Here is a 20,463-nt window from a genome sequence, read left to right on the forward strand (position 1 = left end):
CATAAGAAACCAGAAACATCTAATATTGCTGTAAGACAATTTTTTTAAAGTGTTTTTGATCAATGTAATCAAGAAATTAACAAAAAACTTTAATGAATGTTAAACCAGAAATACTTTCAGAGGTTATACAACTTAGAACAACTTTGAAACTTTCAATTTTCAAATGCTTTGAAATTGTAAAGCTGTTTCTTCTAATTCTACTCTGCATCAGACTGGACCTCTGCTGGAAATCATCATTAAAATGGCAGCAGCCACTGAGAAAAACCAACAGCCTCATTCACTGAATCAGGATAATACGTAGTGAGGGTTTTTCAGAATTTCAGAGGGACTTTAAGAATGTTCACACATATGCAGTACCGTCTACAAAAGAGATAAATCAAGACCCCTCGTTCGGCAAGGCCTATCATGCAAGGGAAAAGGGAGCTATACAAATTCACAGTAAATTCAGTATCTTAATCGAGTTCATCAGCTTTAAAGTAAATATGAAGTTAACTTCCATACATTAAAAAGGGAAAAACATTTAGAATGCAAATTATAGATACTATTTTCTTTACATTCTCTATTTTCCTAACCTGACACAATGCATCAATATCAATTTCAAGATTACAAAGTTGCCACACCTTTTTCAGTCAAAATGAGAGAATATTTTAGGACACAAAGCAGTTGTTTGTGAACTGCATTTTCCTTTCACTGTAGAAGTTTAAGTGTGTATAAACGACAAAAGTATGATCACATTTAGGCAAATCATATTCTTCAAAAACAACTTTTAACTTGCTGCAGTGTAAAAATTGAAACCAAGACATTAAAAACCACAAATATTTTCCAATTTTCTTCAGAAATATATTAAAACCAGTTACTTTCAAAATGCTAATGCCTTCTACAGCAGTATTCTGAATTCAACAGTTTCAGACACAAAATGAATATTTAGTCGCCTGCCCAAATCTTGATCAGCCAGACTTGTTTTCTACTGCTACCAGTAATAAACTCAAAATAATCTGCTTATGCACTGATAAATCTTACTGAGTGATGAACAACAGGGAACTTCAAAATGTTAATACACACTGATTTATAACTAAATGTTGAAGTCTAATCCAACTATCAAAACACAGAAAGAAAAGTACAGGAGTCGATCATTTAAAGTAGAATGTATATATATTGTTTTAGCCACCACAGAATAAAGGTACTTATCATCACTTGATGCTTGATGCACTTACACTATTCACCACTAAAATGAGTGTAAGAAAGAACACTAGCATTATACATTCAGTGTTGCTTCAAAAAGTTTCCAAATAGGTTTAAGAGTTTAAAAATAGGATTCTAAATAATGCATTTAGCCAACAATTATGTAAAAAGCAATGTGGCACACCTCTATATGAACATGCCACACTGACACACAATACACGCTTTTTTCCCAAATCAATTTTTAAACAAATGACCAATTTTTCATAGAACCTCACACTGCAGTGTTTACTAGTGTATTATGTACATCTTCAATTTCTTCAATTGGTTTGCCAATAGTATGTACTGCTGCACAACAGCAGACAGAAAAGAGGAGTGAGAATATGTGAAAGAAACAACTCTTCAGACACTATGATCAGTGAAGGAGGAGAGGAAGGAGGTGCTCCAGGCACCAGAGCAGAGATTCCCCTGCAGCCTGTGGTGGAGATCATGGTGAGGCAGGCTGTCCCCTGCAGTCCATGGAGAGACCATGGTGGAGCAAATATCCACCTGCAGCCTGTGGAAGACCCCACACTAGAGCAGGTGGATGCATCCAAAGGAGACCGTGACCCTGTGGAGAGCTCACACTGGAGCAGGCTCCTGGCAAGACCTGTAGACCCGTGGTGAGAGAAGCCCACACTGGAGCAGGTTTGCTGGCAGGACTTGTGACCCCATGGCGAACCCATGCTGGAGCAGTCTGCTCCTGAAGGACTGCACCCTGTAGAAGGGATGCATGCTGGAACAGTTTGTGAAGAACTGCAGCCTGTAGGAAGGACTGACACTAGAGAAGTTCATGAACGACTGTCTCCTGTGGGTGTGACCCCATGTTGGAGCAACAGAAGAGAGCAAGGTGGAAGGAGCAGCAGAGACAAAGCGTGATGAATTGACTGCAATGCCCATTTATCATCACCTTGCGCCACTCACGGGCAGGAGGTAGAGAGTCCGGGAGTGAATTTGAGCCCAGGCAGAAGAGAGGGGTGAGGAAAGGTTTTTTTAAGATTTGGTTTTATTCCTTATTACCTTACTTTGACTTTTGATTGGCAATTAATTAATTTCCCCAAGTCAAGTCCATTTTGCCAGTGACAGTAATTGATGAGCAATTTCCTTGTCCTTATCCTGATCCGTGAGCATGTAACATATTTTCTCTCCCCTGTTCATCTGAGAAAGGGGAGTGACAGAGTAGCTTTGATGGGCACCTGGCAACCAGCGAAGGTCAACCCAGCACAACAGCAAACAACCACACACACCAATGCCCCCCGAATTTAATTTAAATTCAAAATTAACTTGGTCTGATCAGTGATAACAGCAATGCAGGAGGCATTAGAGTCTGAAAACAGATAATCTCTTTAGGATACACTAATGTAAATTTCAGTATTTGCATAATGTTAATAATGCAACATACACTGTCATATCAAAAATGCTGTATTTTGTATACTCAATTTCACTAAATCTGACAAAAATTTAAAACTACTGAAAGATTTATTGTATTTGGTAAGGTTTTTTTCAAATATTTTTCCAGTGTTTCTTCAACTTCACCCAATAAAATTTGAAGAAATTTTATGCAGAATTTTATTTATTATTTCCTATTCAGGTAGTATCTTCTCCTAAAAACATTAAAATATTAAAGCATAAATACATCTTTAAATATTGTACCTTTGTAAGGGCAGCAGTATGATCTTCTCCACAACATATATGAACAACCTTCTGAGTTCTCAGTGACTTTAGCAGTGTAGGAACATACCTGTCTGAAAAGTTTAACACAGCAGTAGATCACTTATTTAGAAAATAAAAATCAGAAAAGAAACAGTATTGCTCATTTATTTGAATTCTGTTCCAGTCAAACAAGCACTTTAAATCTGTTAGCATAATGCAATGATTGTGACTAAGTTTATATATCTTTGAGAAGCTTTATTACAGAAAAACAGAGACTAGTGTGCTGAAATACTTTGTAGCAAACAATCTCATTTTCCTTAGCACAGGATCATATGTCAATACATAAATCATGAAATATGGAACAGTATGTTAGAACTCATACTGGCCATGAGGAACAAAAAAGAGACTTTTTGAGTTATGCACTTTATGTTTTTAAAGTGTTCCTCTAAGTTGGTATCCGTTGGTCACAGTTCAATATTGCTAAATGTATAATAGACTGGAACACTGAATAATTAGGAGGCACAACTTGACTTCCCTCCATCACCAGTACAAACCAACTTTGTCATCCAGTTGCACAAAGGCAGCTTTTTCAGGTGTTAATGCTAAGGTCTTAAAATTTTCCAGATATGCCACAATGCCTGGAAAAAACCCTATCAAGCTAGAAAAAAGGAATTTTACTGAGAAGTGAAGCTATATAAAAAACTGGGGTCATACATATTCCAAAGAACATGTAGAAGCAACTGAAGTCTCCCATGAAGATATTATTTCTGAAAAGTACATGTAATTTTCTTATTAGTGTGACCCGATTTAAAGCATTAATTCAGATACGCAGTTTAACCACAGCACATTTTTCTTACTTCAAATAGCATTGACAACAATGAATCCATGAGAAAATCTGAATTCACAAAACCAGCTATAGATTATTCTATACTAAACTGTGTGTTACAGGAATCCGATAGCACACACTCCCCTCTTGGATCCCTGCACACAGATAGCGTGCATGTAACGTAACAAAACCAACAAACGTTTTTTTGTCTAACCTAAACACCTGATTAAAATCATTAATGACTATCAATACCCTAGTAGAGGAAATTTTGGAAATTGTTAGATGAAAATTGTGAATTATTACAAAGGTGGCCTAAGAAAGGCAGATATTCTTATGACAGTAAAACACTGCCTTAAATGTGCAAAAACAGTGCCTTAAATGTGCCTGAAGATGCCTTAAATGTGTCTACTAAAGACACTTTTTTTTTTTTTTTAACAGATTACTGGTTTTGTCAAGCAATTTCATCTACCTGAAATTCAGTTCAAACTAACTACTGCGTAGTATCTTATTTCAATCCCTTTCAGAAAGTTTAAGTTGCAGAAAAATCTAGAACAGGGAAAGAAAACTAGTCAAGCAGGCTAGAATTCCAACCTAACATTGTCAGAATTTTCACTACAAAACAGCAGAAGAAAAAAATTGTGTCTTCCTTATGCAATCTCACATGACAGCAGCACTCCCTGACAATACTCAACTGAGGTTTGTTCTGTCTGGTCCTGTTCTAGAAATACTGCTGTCCTTAGATTCACAAACCAAGATCTTCACTACGAAAGTTTACGAAAGTAATGTTTACTTACCATTATCATCATTAAGACCCAGCTGCCCAAATTTGTTGCGTCCCCATCCAAAAATAGCTCCAGAAAGAGTTAGAACAAAACTATGAGCTCCTCCTGCTGCAATCTGTGCAAAAGGGATTCCCAGCAGAGATTTAATCACTTGTGGCGAGTTTTGTTTTTTATACTCGTAACCTAAGCCCAGCTGGCCGTATTTATTTTGTCCCCAGGAAAAAACTTCACTTCCTGGTTAAAGGAAAAAAAGAAAAAGCACCAATACAATCAATATAGTTTAATTATATAAAGTTTATTTACTTTAAGAAATGCTAAAAGTTAGACAGTTAATCTCCAAATACTGTTTAGTTTGAAAATGCATAAAAATTACTGACTTCTGAAGCAAAGCAATCTTGTGTAATTTGCAGACATTCAACTCAAATATTTAATCAAAGTATTTAAATCAAATTCAAAACCCTCCAAAATCTTCTTAACATTCCTGTTTCAAACAGTGTTAGATAAATTGACTTTGGTTTTCACAAAGCAAGATGCTGTTCCATTGGGAGTTCCACTACTGCATGTATTTTTATGCAGAGATCTTGTTGAAGTTGCATACCGGACATGCAAAAATCTCCAATTTCCAATCACAAGCCTCATTTAAGCTTTTATACAGTAACATACTTAATTTTCAGATACAATCTGAATTACATCTATTTTAAAATTGTAAATATTAATGATATTAACTAACAAAGCACAAAGTTTATAATATCATTTGATGACTTAAAAACAAAATAAAAAAATTGCAGAATCACGAATTAGAGAGCTATGTTAAGACTGCCTCTGAAATAAAACATTCTATTGAACAACCAACATTTTGCCAATGTATTTACTATCCTAAAGATCAACACTAATCACAAAGATATTTTGCTTTTGCTGATACAATGTTTCAAACAGTAATGCTACCTTGAAACAGTAATGTTTCAACAACCAAAAAAATCAAATCAAAACAAAACCAATGAGACCAAAAAAGCCCTAAAACTACCACTTTTATACAAAACAATTTTCCTAACACCAAAGAAATCCTATGCCAATCATTTACAACCACATGAACTAATCCACCTGATCAATATCCCATATATAGATACAAAAATACTATGAAGTCTCCTCTCAAAATATGTAATTCAAGTAAGTTTATCCCATTTTCCTCCCTCTGCAATTACATTTTTAAGGCCATAACCTCACTACATTGCAAGTAGTTTTGCAGGTTCTCTCATAATCAGAAGAAAACCCAAAACAAAACAAAAACTACCTTACAATGCATGTGAAGAACAGAAACAGAGCTGCAAATCCATGAATTGGCAATAGAATAGTGATGTTGTACATGAAGCTTGTGAGTAAAATTCATTGAGTGAATTTTAAACTGCAAACTCCTATTAAATTCTTGCACCTTTGACCAACAGAACACTTAACAGCATAATGCTGATACTCCCCACGTCTGCTGCTGATCTTAACCCAGGCAAAGGGTTATTTGTAAATCTGTCTGACTGTCTGGAAAACAAGGAATCTCGCTAGGTTATAAAGGCAAAGATAACTGGTAATACATAATGGCAAAGTAAACACTCAATATGAGCCCATGAAAAGTCATGTACAGCATTAAAGCACATGTAGTTGGTATAAACTGTTATATTTAATTAAAACAAACCAACCAACCAAACAAACCCCAAGACATTCAGCATACAATTAACACCTCCCTCCCCACAACTTAGTTTATATTTTAACCACATATTTTTAAGCAACACTGTCAAACTAAAATCTTTCTGGATTTTTTGAGTTTTTCAGTTTCCATTAACCCTGTCCAGCAGCCAGTTCTTCCAAATGGAAGTTTTGGCAACAATTTGCCTTTGTCACAATGAAACAAACAAGCAGCAAATTTAAATTCATATTCATTCTGGAGAGCTATACTAATGAGATATGCAGTACTCTTACACGAGTTAAGCCAACTAAGTACGTCCTCATAGCCCCAGCAAAATTTTGGAGACAGATGTTCAAACCTTTCAAAAGGTGGGTTATAATAAGACCTTACATTTTAACTGTAGAAGCACCAACAAATCAGGGGCTTTGCAATGGAAAAATCAGACAAGGAAGTCATTGCTTGGAAGCCTCAGGAACTTGAAGTTACAGATTAAAATAGACTAATAGACAAAGCGGCATGCTAGCAGGATGAAAAAGAAACAGGACCAAAGAAAGGAGAGGAACAAAAAATAATTAAAAAGGAAGTTACATGAAAGCAAACTGATAAAGAGCAAAAAAATGTAAGAAAAAAAGCAGAACACCACAGCATTTGCTTGTACCTCTATTTTTTAAATTCCATCATTACATTACACTTCCCCTACCAACCTGAAATCCCATCTGTGTTAGGTGGTAGCACGTTTTTAAAAAAAACATTTCCTTTATAAAACAAACAAATGTTGAAACCTTTAGAATGAGCCAGTGAGAAATTACACAAAACTTCAGAAGAATTTGGCTTACCTTTTGAGAGTGCTAGCGAATGATAATAGCCACAAGCTACTTGAACAATCTGGATCTCTGATAAGCTTTTAATATTTCTATTGGGGTAAGAAAAAAAGAGAAAGAACTAAACTGCTAGTTCATGGCATAGAAATATGAAGTCACACAAAAGAGTAAAATACAGAAAGTGAATCCTTTTCAGTGAAGTACATATAAAACTAATTTAAATATCCTAACTTTAATTAGAAGCTATTTAGTAAAGTCTTTAAGGCAAAACTGCTTCTTTTCTAATACTTTCAAGGACAGGTTCTGTCTTATTTTCAAATTAATATCATCAGTAAAAGACCACAATCAAGAATTAGGGAGGCTCATGTGCTAGGAAGATGTCACACAGCTGAATGGAAGAAATAAATACCAGATGCAAGAAGAAAATTATTCCTACTTTCTAGTTTCCAAAAGAAAAAGGGTTTGCCATTTTCTTTACAACAATATCAGAGATACAGTCTTTATCTTGCACACTCAATTTTTCAGCTCTACCAACATCAAGATCATAAAAATCATAGAATACCAGGTTGGAAGGGACCTGAAGGATCATCTGGTCCAACCTTTCTTGGCAAAGCATGACCTAGACTAGATGTCCCAGCACCCTGTCCAGCCAAGTTTTAGAAAAAAGTGTCCTGTGTTGGGGAATCCACCACATCCCTAGGGAGATTATTCCAATGCTGATTGTCTGATTGTTCTTATTGTGAAAGATTTCTCTCATGTCCAGTCAGAATCTCCCCAGAAGTAACTTGTAGCCATTACCCCTCACCTTTTCCATGACTCCTGTAAAAAGGGAGTTTGTCTTCTTTGTGGCCACCCTTTAAATACCAAAATATGGTGATAAGGTCTCCCCTGAGCCTTATTTTCTCAAGGCTGAACAAACCCAGTTCTCTGCCTTTCCACATAGGACAGGTTTTCCGGTTCTTCAATCATCTTTGTGGACCTTCTAGGGACAGCATGTCCAGTTAGGGACCAAAATTGAACACAGAACTTGAATCCAAACTTCAGTTTACAGAACTGTTAAGTATTGCACGATATTATAAAGAAGTTGCAAATACACACAAATGTGCATTAAATCTAGATGCTTTCAACTTCTGATGAGAAAACCAGGAGTTTCTAAAAGGCCTCTGTGTTTTTTCAATTTGAAATAAAAAAACTTTACAGTAGTTACTTGTGTCTTTCATATTTATACATACGTCATAGACAACCATGATAAAGTTATGAATTACTAATATTTCAAGGAATTGTTACTTTCTTGTGTCTTTTTCCTATGTAAAAAACAAAATTAGCAGAGAAAACCTCCAGCTTGCAAACATACAAACTTCCTGCTACAGGCAGTTCCACTGATTTCAGTGAACCTACTCATCACAGTAAAAATGTGGACTTCAGCTAGCTGGAACACTTACAGCATTCTGAAAGCAAGCAAGTGAATCTGGCTAGCATTCACTGTTATAACTAGAAGGCATATTATTTGATCACAGCTAAAATTCGTGGTGAGAACTGAAGTACAAAGACCAGATAGCAACCATACCTTCTTCAAATATACTCCCACAACTGGTTTAACATTCTACTTCTCTAACTTCTCTTAAATGTCAGTTATCAATCCCTACTTACATTCTTAAAATACCCATCCTACTTTCCCAAGATAACTCTCCTTCTTAGTAGATGGCTATTAAAAGAAAAAAAAAAAGGTGGAGGAAAAAAGGAAAAAAGCAAACCAACCTGTAACACTTCTCGTGTGAGCTGACTTTTGAGAAAGGAAACTGTCTACAGCATATAAGTGCCATAACTAAAATACACTTTCTAATGTGTGATTTTAATTATAACAGCAGAATAGATTAACCAATACGATTTAACCAGTTCCCATCCCCCCCCAAAAAAAAATAACGTATTATATACTAATTGTTTTTAACCTGGGCACTCTGATGCATTCCTCTGTTCCCGGCAAGCCAAGCTGTCCGTCAGTAGCCAGACCCCAAGCATATACCTGACCCTTGTCATTCAGTGCAAGAGTGTGGGCTTCTCCACATGACACAGCTACAATATTTTGGGCATCCAGTGCACCAACATGCTCTAAAATAAATAAATAAATAAAAAAAATTAGTTGCCTAAAATCAAACTACTAAGAAAAAAAAAAGCTTCTAAGAAGCTAGTGTTGTTCAAGACAGTTATACTCAGTACTAAGATATCAATTGAAATGACACAGAAGTAAGCCCAGAAGTCTGCCAAAACATCCTTCATTTAAAATTATAAGCATGTTATTCTAGGAGAAATAAGTTAAATTCGACATCCAAATTTAACCGAACAAAAACTATATCTGAAACAATATAAGAAGTGCACAAAAATTGCAGCTTGATAATAATCATTCCTTCCAATCTTGCCAATCTGAAAATGAGTGCAGAAACCAATTAACATTAAGGTCAAATAGATTATTGTCAAATGACTACATGTGTAGGCATTATGTAAGAGGAAAACACTCCACCACAGCAAATTAAATTCACCTATTCATTATTAACAAAAAAGCCTGGAAAACAAGGCAGTGCGAATTAAAGACTAAAGCTACTGATTTTGCAATGAGCTACACAATGTCCTCTTTATAATGCAAAATACTGTAGCAACAGATCCTAAAGAGTAATTTTTCTAGACAGACAGTGCATGCCCTGAAAAGCAAACACTAAAATATCTGTGATTTTCTTCCAGCAGCCTGCATCAATACCTTTAAATACATTGGGAAAAACTCAGTTTGTTTTCATGCTTATGATCTGCAATCAGAAATCCAACATTTTCATTTCAACAACAGTAAAGTGGAGAAATACCATCAGGGCCTGTCACTCAGGCTGGAATTTTCAACAGTCCTCTCAGATAAGAGCCTGCTTAGACATTTTATGCCTAGATTTCAAACACTATTCTATTCCTGCCTAAGAATGGCACAGCACTGAAAAAGCCTGTGTATCATCAACGTAACACGCACTGTAAACACAACCCATCATCACCTAAGACGATTTCCAAACAGTAGCTAATAGTATCTGCAACATGACAGGCACTCAGTTTCCAAAATAAAGTAAAACAAGCAGCAGACATCAGTTCATTCGTTTAAATGGCTGGTCTGATTAAAGAGGTTACCACCCCAATTCAGCCCATTATGGCTTTCACAGCCCTGTCAATGGAAGAGGTCATCCAAGCACTCTCCAGTTCAGGCAAGAGCATGCAGATTAGTTCAGACTATCTTCACCAGCTGCTAAACTAGCCAGGGTGACTGATACAAATTAAAGAGCATTCACACAATCCCTATGGTAAGCAGAGCTCTGTACGGAGAAAAGAGGGAAGGCACAGCTAAATAGTGCCACTGGTGACACAGAGGTGGCAAAGACATGCAGTCAGCAACAACAGTATCTTCAGTTAGCAGAAAGACATTCAAAAGAGAGCATACACCCATTTGTAAAGATACCAAGATTCTTTATATTGCGCAAGAAAAGTTATCCCAATGCACTGACTTCACATTAGAACATTCAACAGCATTGTCAGTAACCTCTAGATGAAAGAAAAATTAGGGAGGAGGACATTACAGTCCTCATGACTGCTGTGCCTGGGCATGTTAATAAAGAAAAAAATTTAAAAAAAAAGAGAGACTTATAATAGATGTTTCTCCATTATATACAAAAGCTTATACAAGTCTAAAAAAAAAAAAAAAAAAAAAAAAAGACCAGAAGACAGAATTCAGATATTTTTGTTGTAACTTTAACATTTAAAAAACAATTCAGCATCATTTTCAAAGTGGGTAACAATTATTCAGTCAGTTTGACAAGGAAAGTTTCTATTGAGTTTCTGTTCATGTTCATGAAGCAGATTCTTGCACAAGATTAAAGTTTATCAGTTTCAATATTCATTTACTGTTTCCCAATAGAAGTCCAAATTAGTTTTAAAAAGTTACACATCAACTACACACACACACAAAAAAAAAAAAAAAAAAAGAAAATCTTCATTTGGCACCAAAGCTGAAACTCTGAATAAAGGAGAACTATTAAAATACTGCATAATCACTTATTTCCATTTGAAATATTTCTATCAATTATTGTGCCAAGTAACTCATAGAATTCCTATAGCAGTGATTAGAACAAACTCTTACTAAGCCTTTTCAGTTTGCTTACGATATGCTGGAAGTACTGTCAGAAGCACTGTACCACATCTCTCAGTAGCACACAGCTATGACTCACATGCACAGCTCTGGAGGGAGCCCATGTGCACGCTCCTCTGCAGTCCCTACAAGATGTTTACCCACTTCTGCTATAGAATTGCACTAGCAGGAAGCAGAAACATGCATTTAACATAGATACGAAGAAAAAAAGCCCAAAGAAGTTTCACGTTTAATGCTTTAGGCTTTTCCAAATCCTCTTCCTGTCGCACTGCATATGCTGAAAACTTTTTTATCAGAAGTTGTATTTTTAGTCCTTAAAAAAAAAAAAAAAAAATTAAGAACACTGCTTTAATCGGACCTGCTCTACATCACGTATTAGATGATTAAAACAACACAGCATGTTTCTCAACTATGGTATGCCACATATTCGTTTCTACTATATTCCAGTAGCCAAACCCATATATACAGTACAATGCTAAACCATGTACTAAAGCAGGTCATCTCCCCTTGAGATTAACAACAGCTACCGAGTCTCCCATAGCCTTAGGTAAAAGAAATAAAACACAGTGGCACTGTCCAGCTGCATGGCAGGCAAAAATATGAGGGGACAGACATGTTTCACAGTTGGTCATTTTCAATTCTCACAAGATGCAATCCAAGCAAAGGAATGCTTTTCAAGTTAAAAACATGGCCATTCTTGGAAGACCCACTGTGCATACAACTCAGCACATGCACAAACACTTAGCAATCCTGGCAGCATAATGAAAACAAATACATGCACAACTATATGTAATCCCCGCAGTTCATTACTTCTAAACTTACCGGGTCTTTTCCTGGCTTTTTCATGCCCTAGTTGTCCTAGGTCATTGCATCCACATGTATAAACAGTCCCATCATCCAGGACAAAAACAGTATGTCTCAGTCCACATCCTACATCTCTGACCCTTTTATTTAAGAAAAAGTCACTTTTTCTGGGTTCTAAAACAATCTCTTCATCAATTCCACCTAATCCAAGCTGTCCAAAAGATGCATTTCCCCAGCACAACATGTTTATGCTTCTTTTGATCAGTGATCTTCCAACTTGACTTTTCTAGAATATCCCTTCTGTGTAGCTGTTAAAAAAAAAAAAAAAAAAAGGGCAGTTTTTCAGTATTGTCCCCAACATTTATGTTACCTTCTATATAGCATGTAATCCACAAATTCACTTTCTATATACCAGTATATTGAAACATTGAACAATTTTTAAGACTGTGATTTACTTTCTTGGACAGTATTTACATTAACTCTGCAGTAAAATGCTTTCCTTCCTATTTCAGATAAAACTTTAAGATGTGCAAGTCCTCAGTGTCATAAAACTTTTTCAAAGTACCATTCTTTATAAAACTTCTCTAATTCCTAATCCAGATCTATGTAAATGGCAGTCACAATCAATTCTAACCAGTAGCAATGACCTCAAACATTTTTTAAGGAGACTGTAAAGGCTAGTTTCATTGCATGAAGAGCTGCACGACTCCAGAAAGCACTGTGTACAGCCTCAAGATCATCCCCAAAAACAACATTTGACTCACAGCTTGGAAAAAATTGGTCACCTCTGATCAATCTAGTTATGCAACACAAAGAATAATACGATGTGTCAATCATTACATTTAAAAAACTGTGAGTCAACTGAACTTCCAATTTTAAAGAAAATATATAGGCAAAAGTCAAGTCACCAGTCTTGCACTGCAATCGACATGAGCTACAGCTCCATAGTTACTCTGCAGTAACAGGAGGCCGCGTACACAAACTCCCACGCAAACCCCCAGCCCTAACGCCTAAAGTTTAATTACCAGAGTTTGTGATAACAGACTCTGTACCTATCTGGAAAGAATACAAAGCTACACTTGTCTTTCATTTTCAGTATTGCAGTTGATGAAGAAATTATGACAATGATTTCACCATTACTCATACTGCATTTCCGCGACAGCAAGTTTCCCCATATTTTCAGAGCAATTTAAAAATCAATGCAATACAGTGTAAAATTTCTGTAATTTTTCAGCTATGACCATTATTTGGAAGACAGCATGACTAATGGAATGTGGAATAAAATGCACCATGAATGCATTCAGTTTTACGTGCTGCAGGATTTTAACACATACAAACTGCCTCAACATAAAACTGCTCACACCAGCAAGCCACCAGTTAGCACCAAGTGTTACACAAAACAAAGGTCAGAATTCTTCCAGCACAACAGGATGATCTATTTTTCTCTGTAAAAGTCAAAATGCAGTAAACAAGATGCTTATTTTTGTGATGTCATACAAAAACCCCAACCAAATAAAACTAGAACAGTCAAACAGCTTAAAATATATTGCTTTCTGTTTACCTATCTCAGAGGATGACGCATGGTCAAGTATTTCCCTAGCTATCACTAGCTATATCCTACCACATTCAGAAGGGGACATCAAAACGATGAAGTCTTCAGTTAAGACATAGCTATGTAACAGCAAATTTCACACATTTGTAGCAGTGACTGCAATGCAAGCTTCAACCTGCAACACAAGAAGTTAGAAAAGATGTATGAGTATAGGGCTTCAAGATTTCTGTAGTCAAGATTTATCTCTACCTCCAGTGGGGTAAAAGTTCTCCTTTCCACTGAAACAGGTATGTATTTCCATAGAAGGTGGGGTTTTTGTTTGTTTCTTTCAAGAGTCAGTATCCACAGCAGCTTTGTACTTTGACCTCAAATCACAGCCGCATTTTATCCCCGTACGTAGTCATCAAGCCAACTCACGTTGTCAGCTGCTAGATACTACCACGCGTGACGTCAAAAGCAGCCCAGTGCCGACACCAAATACGGAACGCGAGGGAAACCACCCAACCCCTTTTCTATTAGCAGAGGCAGGGCGGGTAACGGTGCCACAGGAAGAGTCTGGATGTTTCCCGCAGGCTGGAGCGGGCTGTGTAACCTCGCTGCGCCCGGCCACCCGAGGGCGGGGCCACACGCCCTCTCCCGCGGCCCCTTCGCACGGGACACCGCAAACGCGGTCAGCCTGCGGCACAGGCACCACAGTTCCCGTCCCTGGGGCACCGCTACCTCGCTGGGGTCCGGAGAGAGCGGCCGCGGGGCGGGGTGAAGGAAGCCCCCACGGAGGGGCGCAGGTCGGCGGCCGGAGCGGGGCCTCCGCCCGTTCCGACGGGGGCGGCGCCAGGCGCCGAGGTCCCTCCACAGCGCGCCCCGCAACTGCTAAGCGGCGTCGCCCGTAACGGTCCTAACCGCCTCGGCCCAACGGCCGCCCCGCACCTTCTTTCCCCGCCCAGCTCCCACAGCCGAGTGCGGCCGCGTCCACTTTCCTGTCCGCCCCGTGGGGCCCAAGGGCGGCAGCGCCCGGGTCTGCGGAGGTCCGGCAGCGCATCGCGGCCCGGCAGTACTCACTGGGCAAAGCGCTCCAGTTCGGTCGGCTCCCCTCCACTTACCCCGACGCCGCGACGTGATGTGATGTGATGTGATGCCGCACCCAAACCCGGCCCGCCCGCTGCAGGCACCCACCGGCCACCGCGAGGGTGTGAGCAGCCCAACCCGGAGCGATGACAGGGCCCGGCCGGCGCTGCTGCGCAGGCGCAAACTCAGCGGGCGGGGCCGCAGCGCGCCCGCTTCACCGCTCGCCTTCCTCCCACCCGGCCTCGTGGTCAGGAGTGGTGACGCAGCGGCGGCGCGGCGTGACGTCAGCCCGGAGCCCGGCAGCGGGGGGCAGCGTCTGCTCGGCGGAGCCAGAAGTCCGTGGTGTCCGAGTTCTGTTCCGTGTGGCTTCGGTTCCCTCTGTTGCGCTGTGGAGACGCTGAGAGAAGTTGACGATAAAAAAATAAACGTAGGAGGATGAGCATGAAGTGGGGAATGACAAAGCGATGCCTCCGTCTTCCCGGTGCGCCCGCGGGACGGCACTGGAGAAGAGCAGAGCTGGGGCGGGAGGGGGCTGTGAGCTATGGGGCTCGCTCCGGGGTGGTGATGGCAGCTCTGCGTTAGCCTTGGCTTGGGAACAGTGAGCCCAGGGGAAATACAGCGGCGTTAAAACGGGCCATCGTTGTATCGCATCACTATTTTTAAGTCAATGATTACAAAACCTAAGTATGTTCTGTGGCAAATCATTCCCTCCGTGTTTGCTGAGAAGAAGAGATCTTTGTGATGATGTCATATTTCTACTTCCCCGTGGAGTGGTTAAGAGACTTGTGTGGTGTTGGTCTATGTCTGTGATCTACAGAGATATGCAGAAGCCTCTGCGTGATCTCGAGGGCATGAAAAGAATGAGATCAGTGAACGGGAAGGAACTGGATCCACCAGGGAGAAGCAGGAACAAACTGTCCTTCATACTCCAATTACCTGTCAGTAACTTCTGACACAAGAGGAGGGTGATGCAGGTGGTGTTGCTGCAGTGTGTGGCAGCAGCGCAAAGGCGCTGGCCTGCTGGGTTCAGGGCGAGGGACAGGTTTGGGGGGCATTTGCTGTATCCCCCCAGTAGGAACAAAGGCAGTTTTCTCAATTCTGCATTCCGTTACAAGCTTATCTTGGTGTTGGAGCATCCACAAGGTGGGCATGTTAAAACGTTTTCACTGAACACGTATCTGTAGTGGAGGAACTAAATAAAAGTCTACATGCTAGACACATTTTAGCCTCCCCCTCCCCCCAGGATTTTGCTTACTACCAGGAGGAAAATACATTGCAATTTACGTAAGTGGGCCAGGTTGGGAATCCTTATTTAACAGCCTCTCTGTAACAGTTCTAGGATCCACTTTTATGTAGGTCAGGAAGTAAAAAAGGACAGGACCAGGCATACTTCATGGCAAAGTGATTCTGCAAACTATGGGGTAAGAAAGTTCTGTGTTTGGTGTCATTTTGCCCTGTAATGGAAAGCATTAAAATAAATAAATAAATAAATCCACCAAACAAATGGGATGCCTTGGTCCAGCCATTAAGTCCTTTGTGTATCTAAATTAATAAGATTCTACAGGACTTCTCAGAATTTGTGGTTTTAGATTTATCAGTAAAGATCCAAACCAGAAATATTAAATTCATACATGGAGAAAATGAGATAGCTGCGTAACTGACAAAGGCTAAATGATGCAGCACTTTTCAGGGTAGCAAATACCTAGGTTTGTTATTTAAAGGCGAGATTAGTGATTTGCCTTTTACTGTTCTGCATATAGGAATGGAAGGTTATCAGTAGCTGCTACATGTAGCAAATGGAGGAAAACATTTAATTCATTTTCTGGTTCTAATCTTCCTTTTCCCTATATTTGAGACCACTGCAGTACTAACTGCGAATAATCACACAGTGAAGTAGATATTAAATATTGTCATTCATTGTGCAATGTGTCCTCTGACCAGCATGTGGGGATATGTCCATGTACTTGAGAACACTGTACTTTTCCATGTACACTCTTCCATGTACAATTTTTACATGGAAAAGGATTTTGACATAACTGGCCTAATTCATCAATTAAGAAATCTATAAAGGGTGAAACAATGTACAATGTTGCACAAATCTCAACTCCCTTCTGCAGTAGACATAGCTATTTTATTAAAAGAATTATTTTAGTCCTAAAATCAGATTACTGCAAGTTAGATAATTCAAATGTGTCTTCAAATAAAGTATAAGCTGTATTTTTATTCTCTTTACCACGTATCTGAGCAAATTTTATTTTCTCTGCCAGAGAAGCCATACCCTGCATGTCTTAATGCCTTGAGAGTGCCCCTTCCTTCATGGGGCTAAAGACACACAGGTAGTGGAGGGATGGGAGTACCTGCTCTGATGCCGTATCACTGATTGGACTCCGAATCACTCAGTACAACCATCTCTGCATCCACTGGCATTAAATCTGCCAAAATGTGGTTCTGTAGTTGAAGTGGTCAAGAGAACTGCAGGTGAGCATGCATGCACCTCAATATTCCCAATGTCCACTCTAGCACTTGCAAAAAAAACCCCAGTATTTTGCAGTGATGCAAAATCCAGTGAAAACAAGACATGTAAATCTGGTTAACTTCAGGGAAGACATTTATTCCTTCTGGGTGTTTTAGCACAGAGGGGTTTCTATTACAACTGCACAGTCGTCTTACTGATGGTCACAACAAGCAGGAAACTATTTTCAGTTGCCCTGCCATTATTAAAATAGCAATGTTTAGCTACCCCTGGTGATTGCTGTCAGCAGAACTGTGTTTTTTAAATTCTATCGCAGTTAATCACCCGTTCAGATAATGCAAAAATGAAAAAAAAAGAAAAATATCTATATACTGTTAATTAACGTATACCTTATGCTATTACTGCAAAACATGGAAAACATGTTTTTGAAGGTTACAGTGTTATAGCACAAAACTTCCTGTGTAGCTAGTAACAGAGATGGACTCTGTTCTCTGCCTCCATTTTCTCCTGGCAACAGTGCGTATATGCTTTATAAACATAAATTCCTTATTTCAAGCCTCTTTGTTTATACTTTGATGTGTCACAGACTACAGAAAATAGAAATGGGTGTCCAGAACAGCTGATAACATGAAATTAGAGATGTCAGCATTTTCCTGTGACAAATTAATAACCTTTGTGTGAAGCCTTTGTGTAGAATATTCTTGATTAAGACAAAAGAAAGGCTTTAGAATGCAAACAGCCTGACAAAAAAGGTACAGTGAGACCCTTTATGCCATTTTGGTTTTATATTTTATCTTTATATTCTTCACAATACCAATATTTGGATGTTAGTAATTACTGAAAGTGCCAGTGTAGAGAGACAGACATAACTCACATACACACAGAGTACATGTTTTATGTGCTTTGATACTTTATAGCTTAGCATGTTTTAGTTCTCTTTCTGCCCACCCTGCTCACTGTAATGATTCTGGTTAGTTCAAATGCAGATGTGTTTACAAGTAAGATCAATTATTTATTAACTGATGGTGATACAGTGAAAAAAAAGAATGTTTTTTTTCACCTGTTTGTGAACTTAAATCACTATATAAATACTAAATTGACCATATTGCAAGTTCTGTGTCTATCTCGAGGCACCTAATTCAGGGAGCTGTTTAAGGATAAGCTGAGGAGTCATACCTTCAAATAAGATAAGCGAAAGCAAAAACTTGCAACACCCTATTCCCTTCATCCTCTCAGGTAACAAAATACATCTGAAACATCCAAAAGAATGCTTTTCATAAGACATCAGATGTAAAGAAAATGGAAAAGTAGTGAAGGGTAAGGATGAATCCTGGACTGGAAAACTGGAGTTAAAGAAACAAGCTGACCTCTGCATTAGGCATGAAGCTCTTGTGCTCACAAACTCTTGTGTGGATCTCGTATCACCCAAATTGCAGCTGGCACTCAGAGGACTACCTCATATCCTGGCAGTATGGCAGAAGCTACACAAGTACCAGGCACCTGCAGGCTGGGGCTGAAGATGCTGAACATTTTTGAGCATCCTACACAGAGGGTTGGGAGTGCAGCCTCTCCCCACATGGAGCATGTTCTTTTCCTATTGCCATGTTTCACACTATTACATGAATCTTTCTGTTATAAATAGATCAGCAGACAAGGTGCTAACCAAACACCAGGAAATTCCCAAGTACTCTTCTGGGGGTTTTGGCTTAAGTGTTGGATGCTGAGACAGCAATTTCCATGTAATTAAACTGGGCTTTTGGTCAGGCTGGAACTGATCTTTGATTTTTAAGGTGCAGTCCTACAGGAATACAAGTTCAATAATTAAGCTAGTTCTGCCCTGCAGAGACCAATTTGAGAACACACTGAACCTCAGCTTATAAAATAGCAGCTCCAAGTGGTGCCACATGCTGCTGATTCTGACATGACACCGTGTCTTTGCATGGCAGGATGATGAAGCACCCTAAAATTAGCCTTCTTACTATTTCGTAAAGAGCAGGCAGAAAGGTAGCAGCCTGCACTGAGGAGAACAAAGAGCCACAGGAGAGGACCAGAACCGAGGCTCACACACAGGCTGGTCACTACACTTCATGGTGAGCACTCTTGGCTTCTTTGCAAATTTCCATTTGGATTGTTTAGTGTCATTTCTTACCCCAAGCACTGGGTGACCAAATGGCGAAAGAGGAAAGGTCCTCATGTAAACAGAGGTGGGGTGGAGGGACCTGCTCTCTCAGGGGGCTTGGGAGAGAGCAGAGGGGAGAACTAACTGTGAAAATTACACAGATGTTCCCTTAGACGTGTGGTGGGACTTGGCATTTAAGTCACAGAATTAAGTTTGTTGCTATTGGAATAGAACTGAGAATGGAAGAAAAAAGTCGAGCTGGTATGGAAAGCAGAAATACCACGATAAAGACCCTTCTCTGTTGAACCAGACTGAGTTTTTCCTGGTATTCAGCTCTCTGCCCACCCCATTTATTGGGTGATAAGTTCCTTGGCTTTACAAAGAGTAAGATTTGAAATAAAAAAAACCTTCCGGGCAGTAGGAAGATAAGCATGGATGTGTTTGGGCATGGGAACAGAAATAGCGAAGGAAAAGGTCCTACACGAGAACAATGCTAGCAGGGGAGAAGGAAAAAGAAACTGTAAGGAAACATTTGAATATCAAAGAGCACAGTAGGCATGACATGAAATGAACGTTAGGGCGGATTGCTAAGAGAGAAGAAGACACAGTATGCATCTCTAGGAAACCAAGGACATCAGCTAGGTGTAACAGCCTGTGGCCCTGTGCCTAAACAATTGCCAGGATCCACTGTTTTCTCTGTTCCTATGGCTCTGCGAATAATAGTTGGGAAGAAAATAAATCTGAGTTATAAACCGGCCAGTATGTTTCAACTACATTCAGCTGTTTCTGCTATTAATTATCACTGAAAAATACAGGACTATTTTGCCACAAAGATATTTCTCTTTAGTAAAGATGACTGGACAGTACTCTGCAGCTCAGGATAAGACTCATGATTTCACGTGTATTACTGAAACCTAGAGGGACATGATAATGTAATATCTATTTTGGTGTAGTTAGCAACTGATAGACATTCGGTATAGCATGGACTGAAACGTGGTGTCGAAGTGATAATGAATCTGTGCCATTTGTATCAACTGCAGTATATGACATCTCTGCTCAAAAAGTGAATTAAATATTCACAGTGGACACTCATGGACAGATGGAAAATCAGATTTCTCTTGCAGAAGTTAAGGAGAAGCTCCATAGAAATTGTATGTGAGCAGTCAGAGCTCAGAGTCTTTGGAGGGCTAACACTGAATTTCCTATAATGTTAGAATTAAATTAGAATAAAAGATGAAAAATAAAAAAAAGATTTGGGATACAGAAGGAAAGTGAGCTGTATAAGACAAACAATCAAATCCTCA

At 39.2% G+C, this 20,463-nt stretch overlaps 1 protein-coding gene across 5 annotated transcripts in view; it reads right to left on the bottom strand.

Moving 5' to 3' along the window:
* The window catches only part of HERC4 (HECT and RLD domain containing E3 ubiquitin protein ligase 4), a 36,504-nt gene extending 21,762 nt beyond the window's left edge, over positions 1–14,742 (bottom strand). For 3 of the 5 annotated variants that reach the window (XM_030487073.1, XM_030487072.1, XM_030487069.1), the window contains exons 1-7: positions 14,603–14,742; positions 13,572–13,677; positions 11,969–12,258; positions 8,925–9,084; positions 6,991–7,067; positions 4,492–4,713; positions 2,872–2,963 (exon numbers count right to left, since the gene is read on the bottom strand). In XM_030487073.1, coding sequence (XP_030342933.1) covers positions 2,872–2,963; positions 4,492–4,713; positions 6,991–7,067; positions 8,925–9,084; positions 11,969–12,194 — 777 coding nt within the window. In that variant the 5' untranslated portion in view covers positions 12,195–12,258; positions 13,572–13,677; positions 14,603–14,742. Of the gene's footprint in view, positions 1–2,871; positions 2,964–4,491; positions 4,714–6,990; positions 7,068–8,924; positions 9,085–11,968; positions 12,259–13,511; positions 13,678–13,919; positions 14,180–14,602 lie in introns of those variants that run through there. The other 2 variants (XM_030487068.1, XM_030487071.1) reach the window with 2 other exon arrangements.
* Positions 14,743–20,463: the final 5,721 nt, after the last annotated feature.

The sequence above is a fragment of the Strigops habroptila genome, chromosome 5 (genome assembly GCF_004027225.2).
Source record: "Strigops habroptila isolate Jane chromosome 5, bStrHab1.2.pri, whole genome shotgun sequence".
NCBI lineage: Eukaryota > Metazoa > Chordata > Aves > Psittaciformes > Psittacidae > Strigops > Strigops habroptila.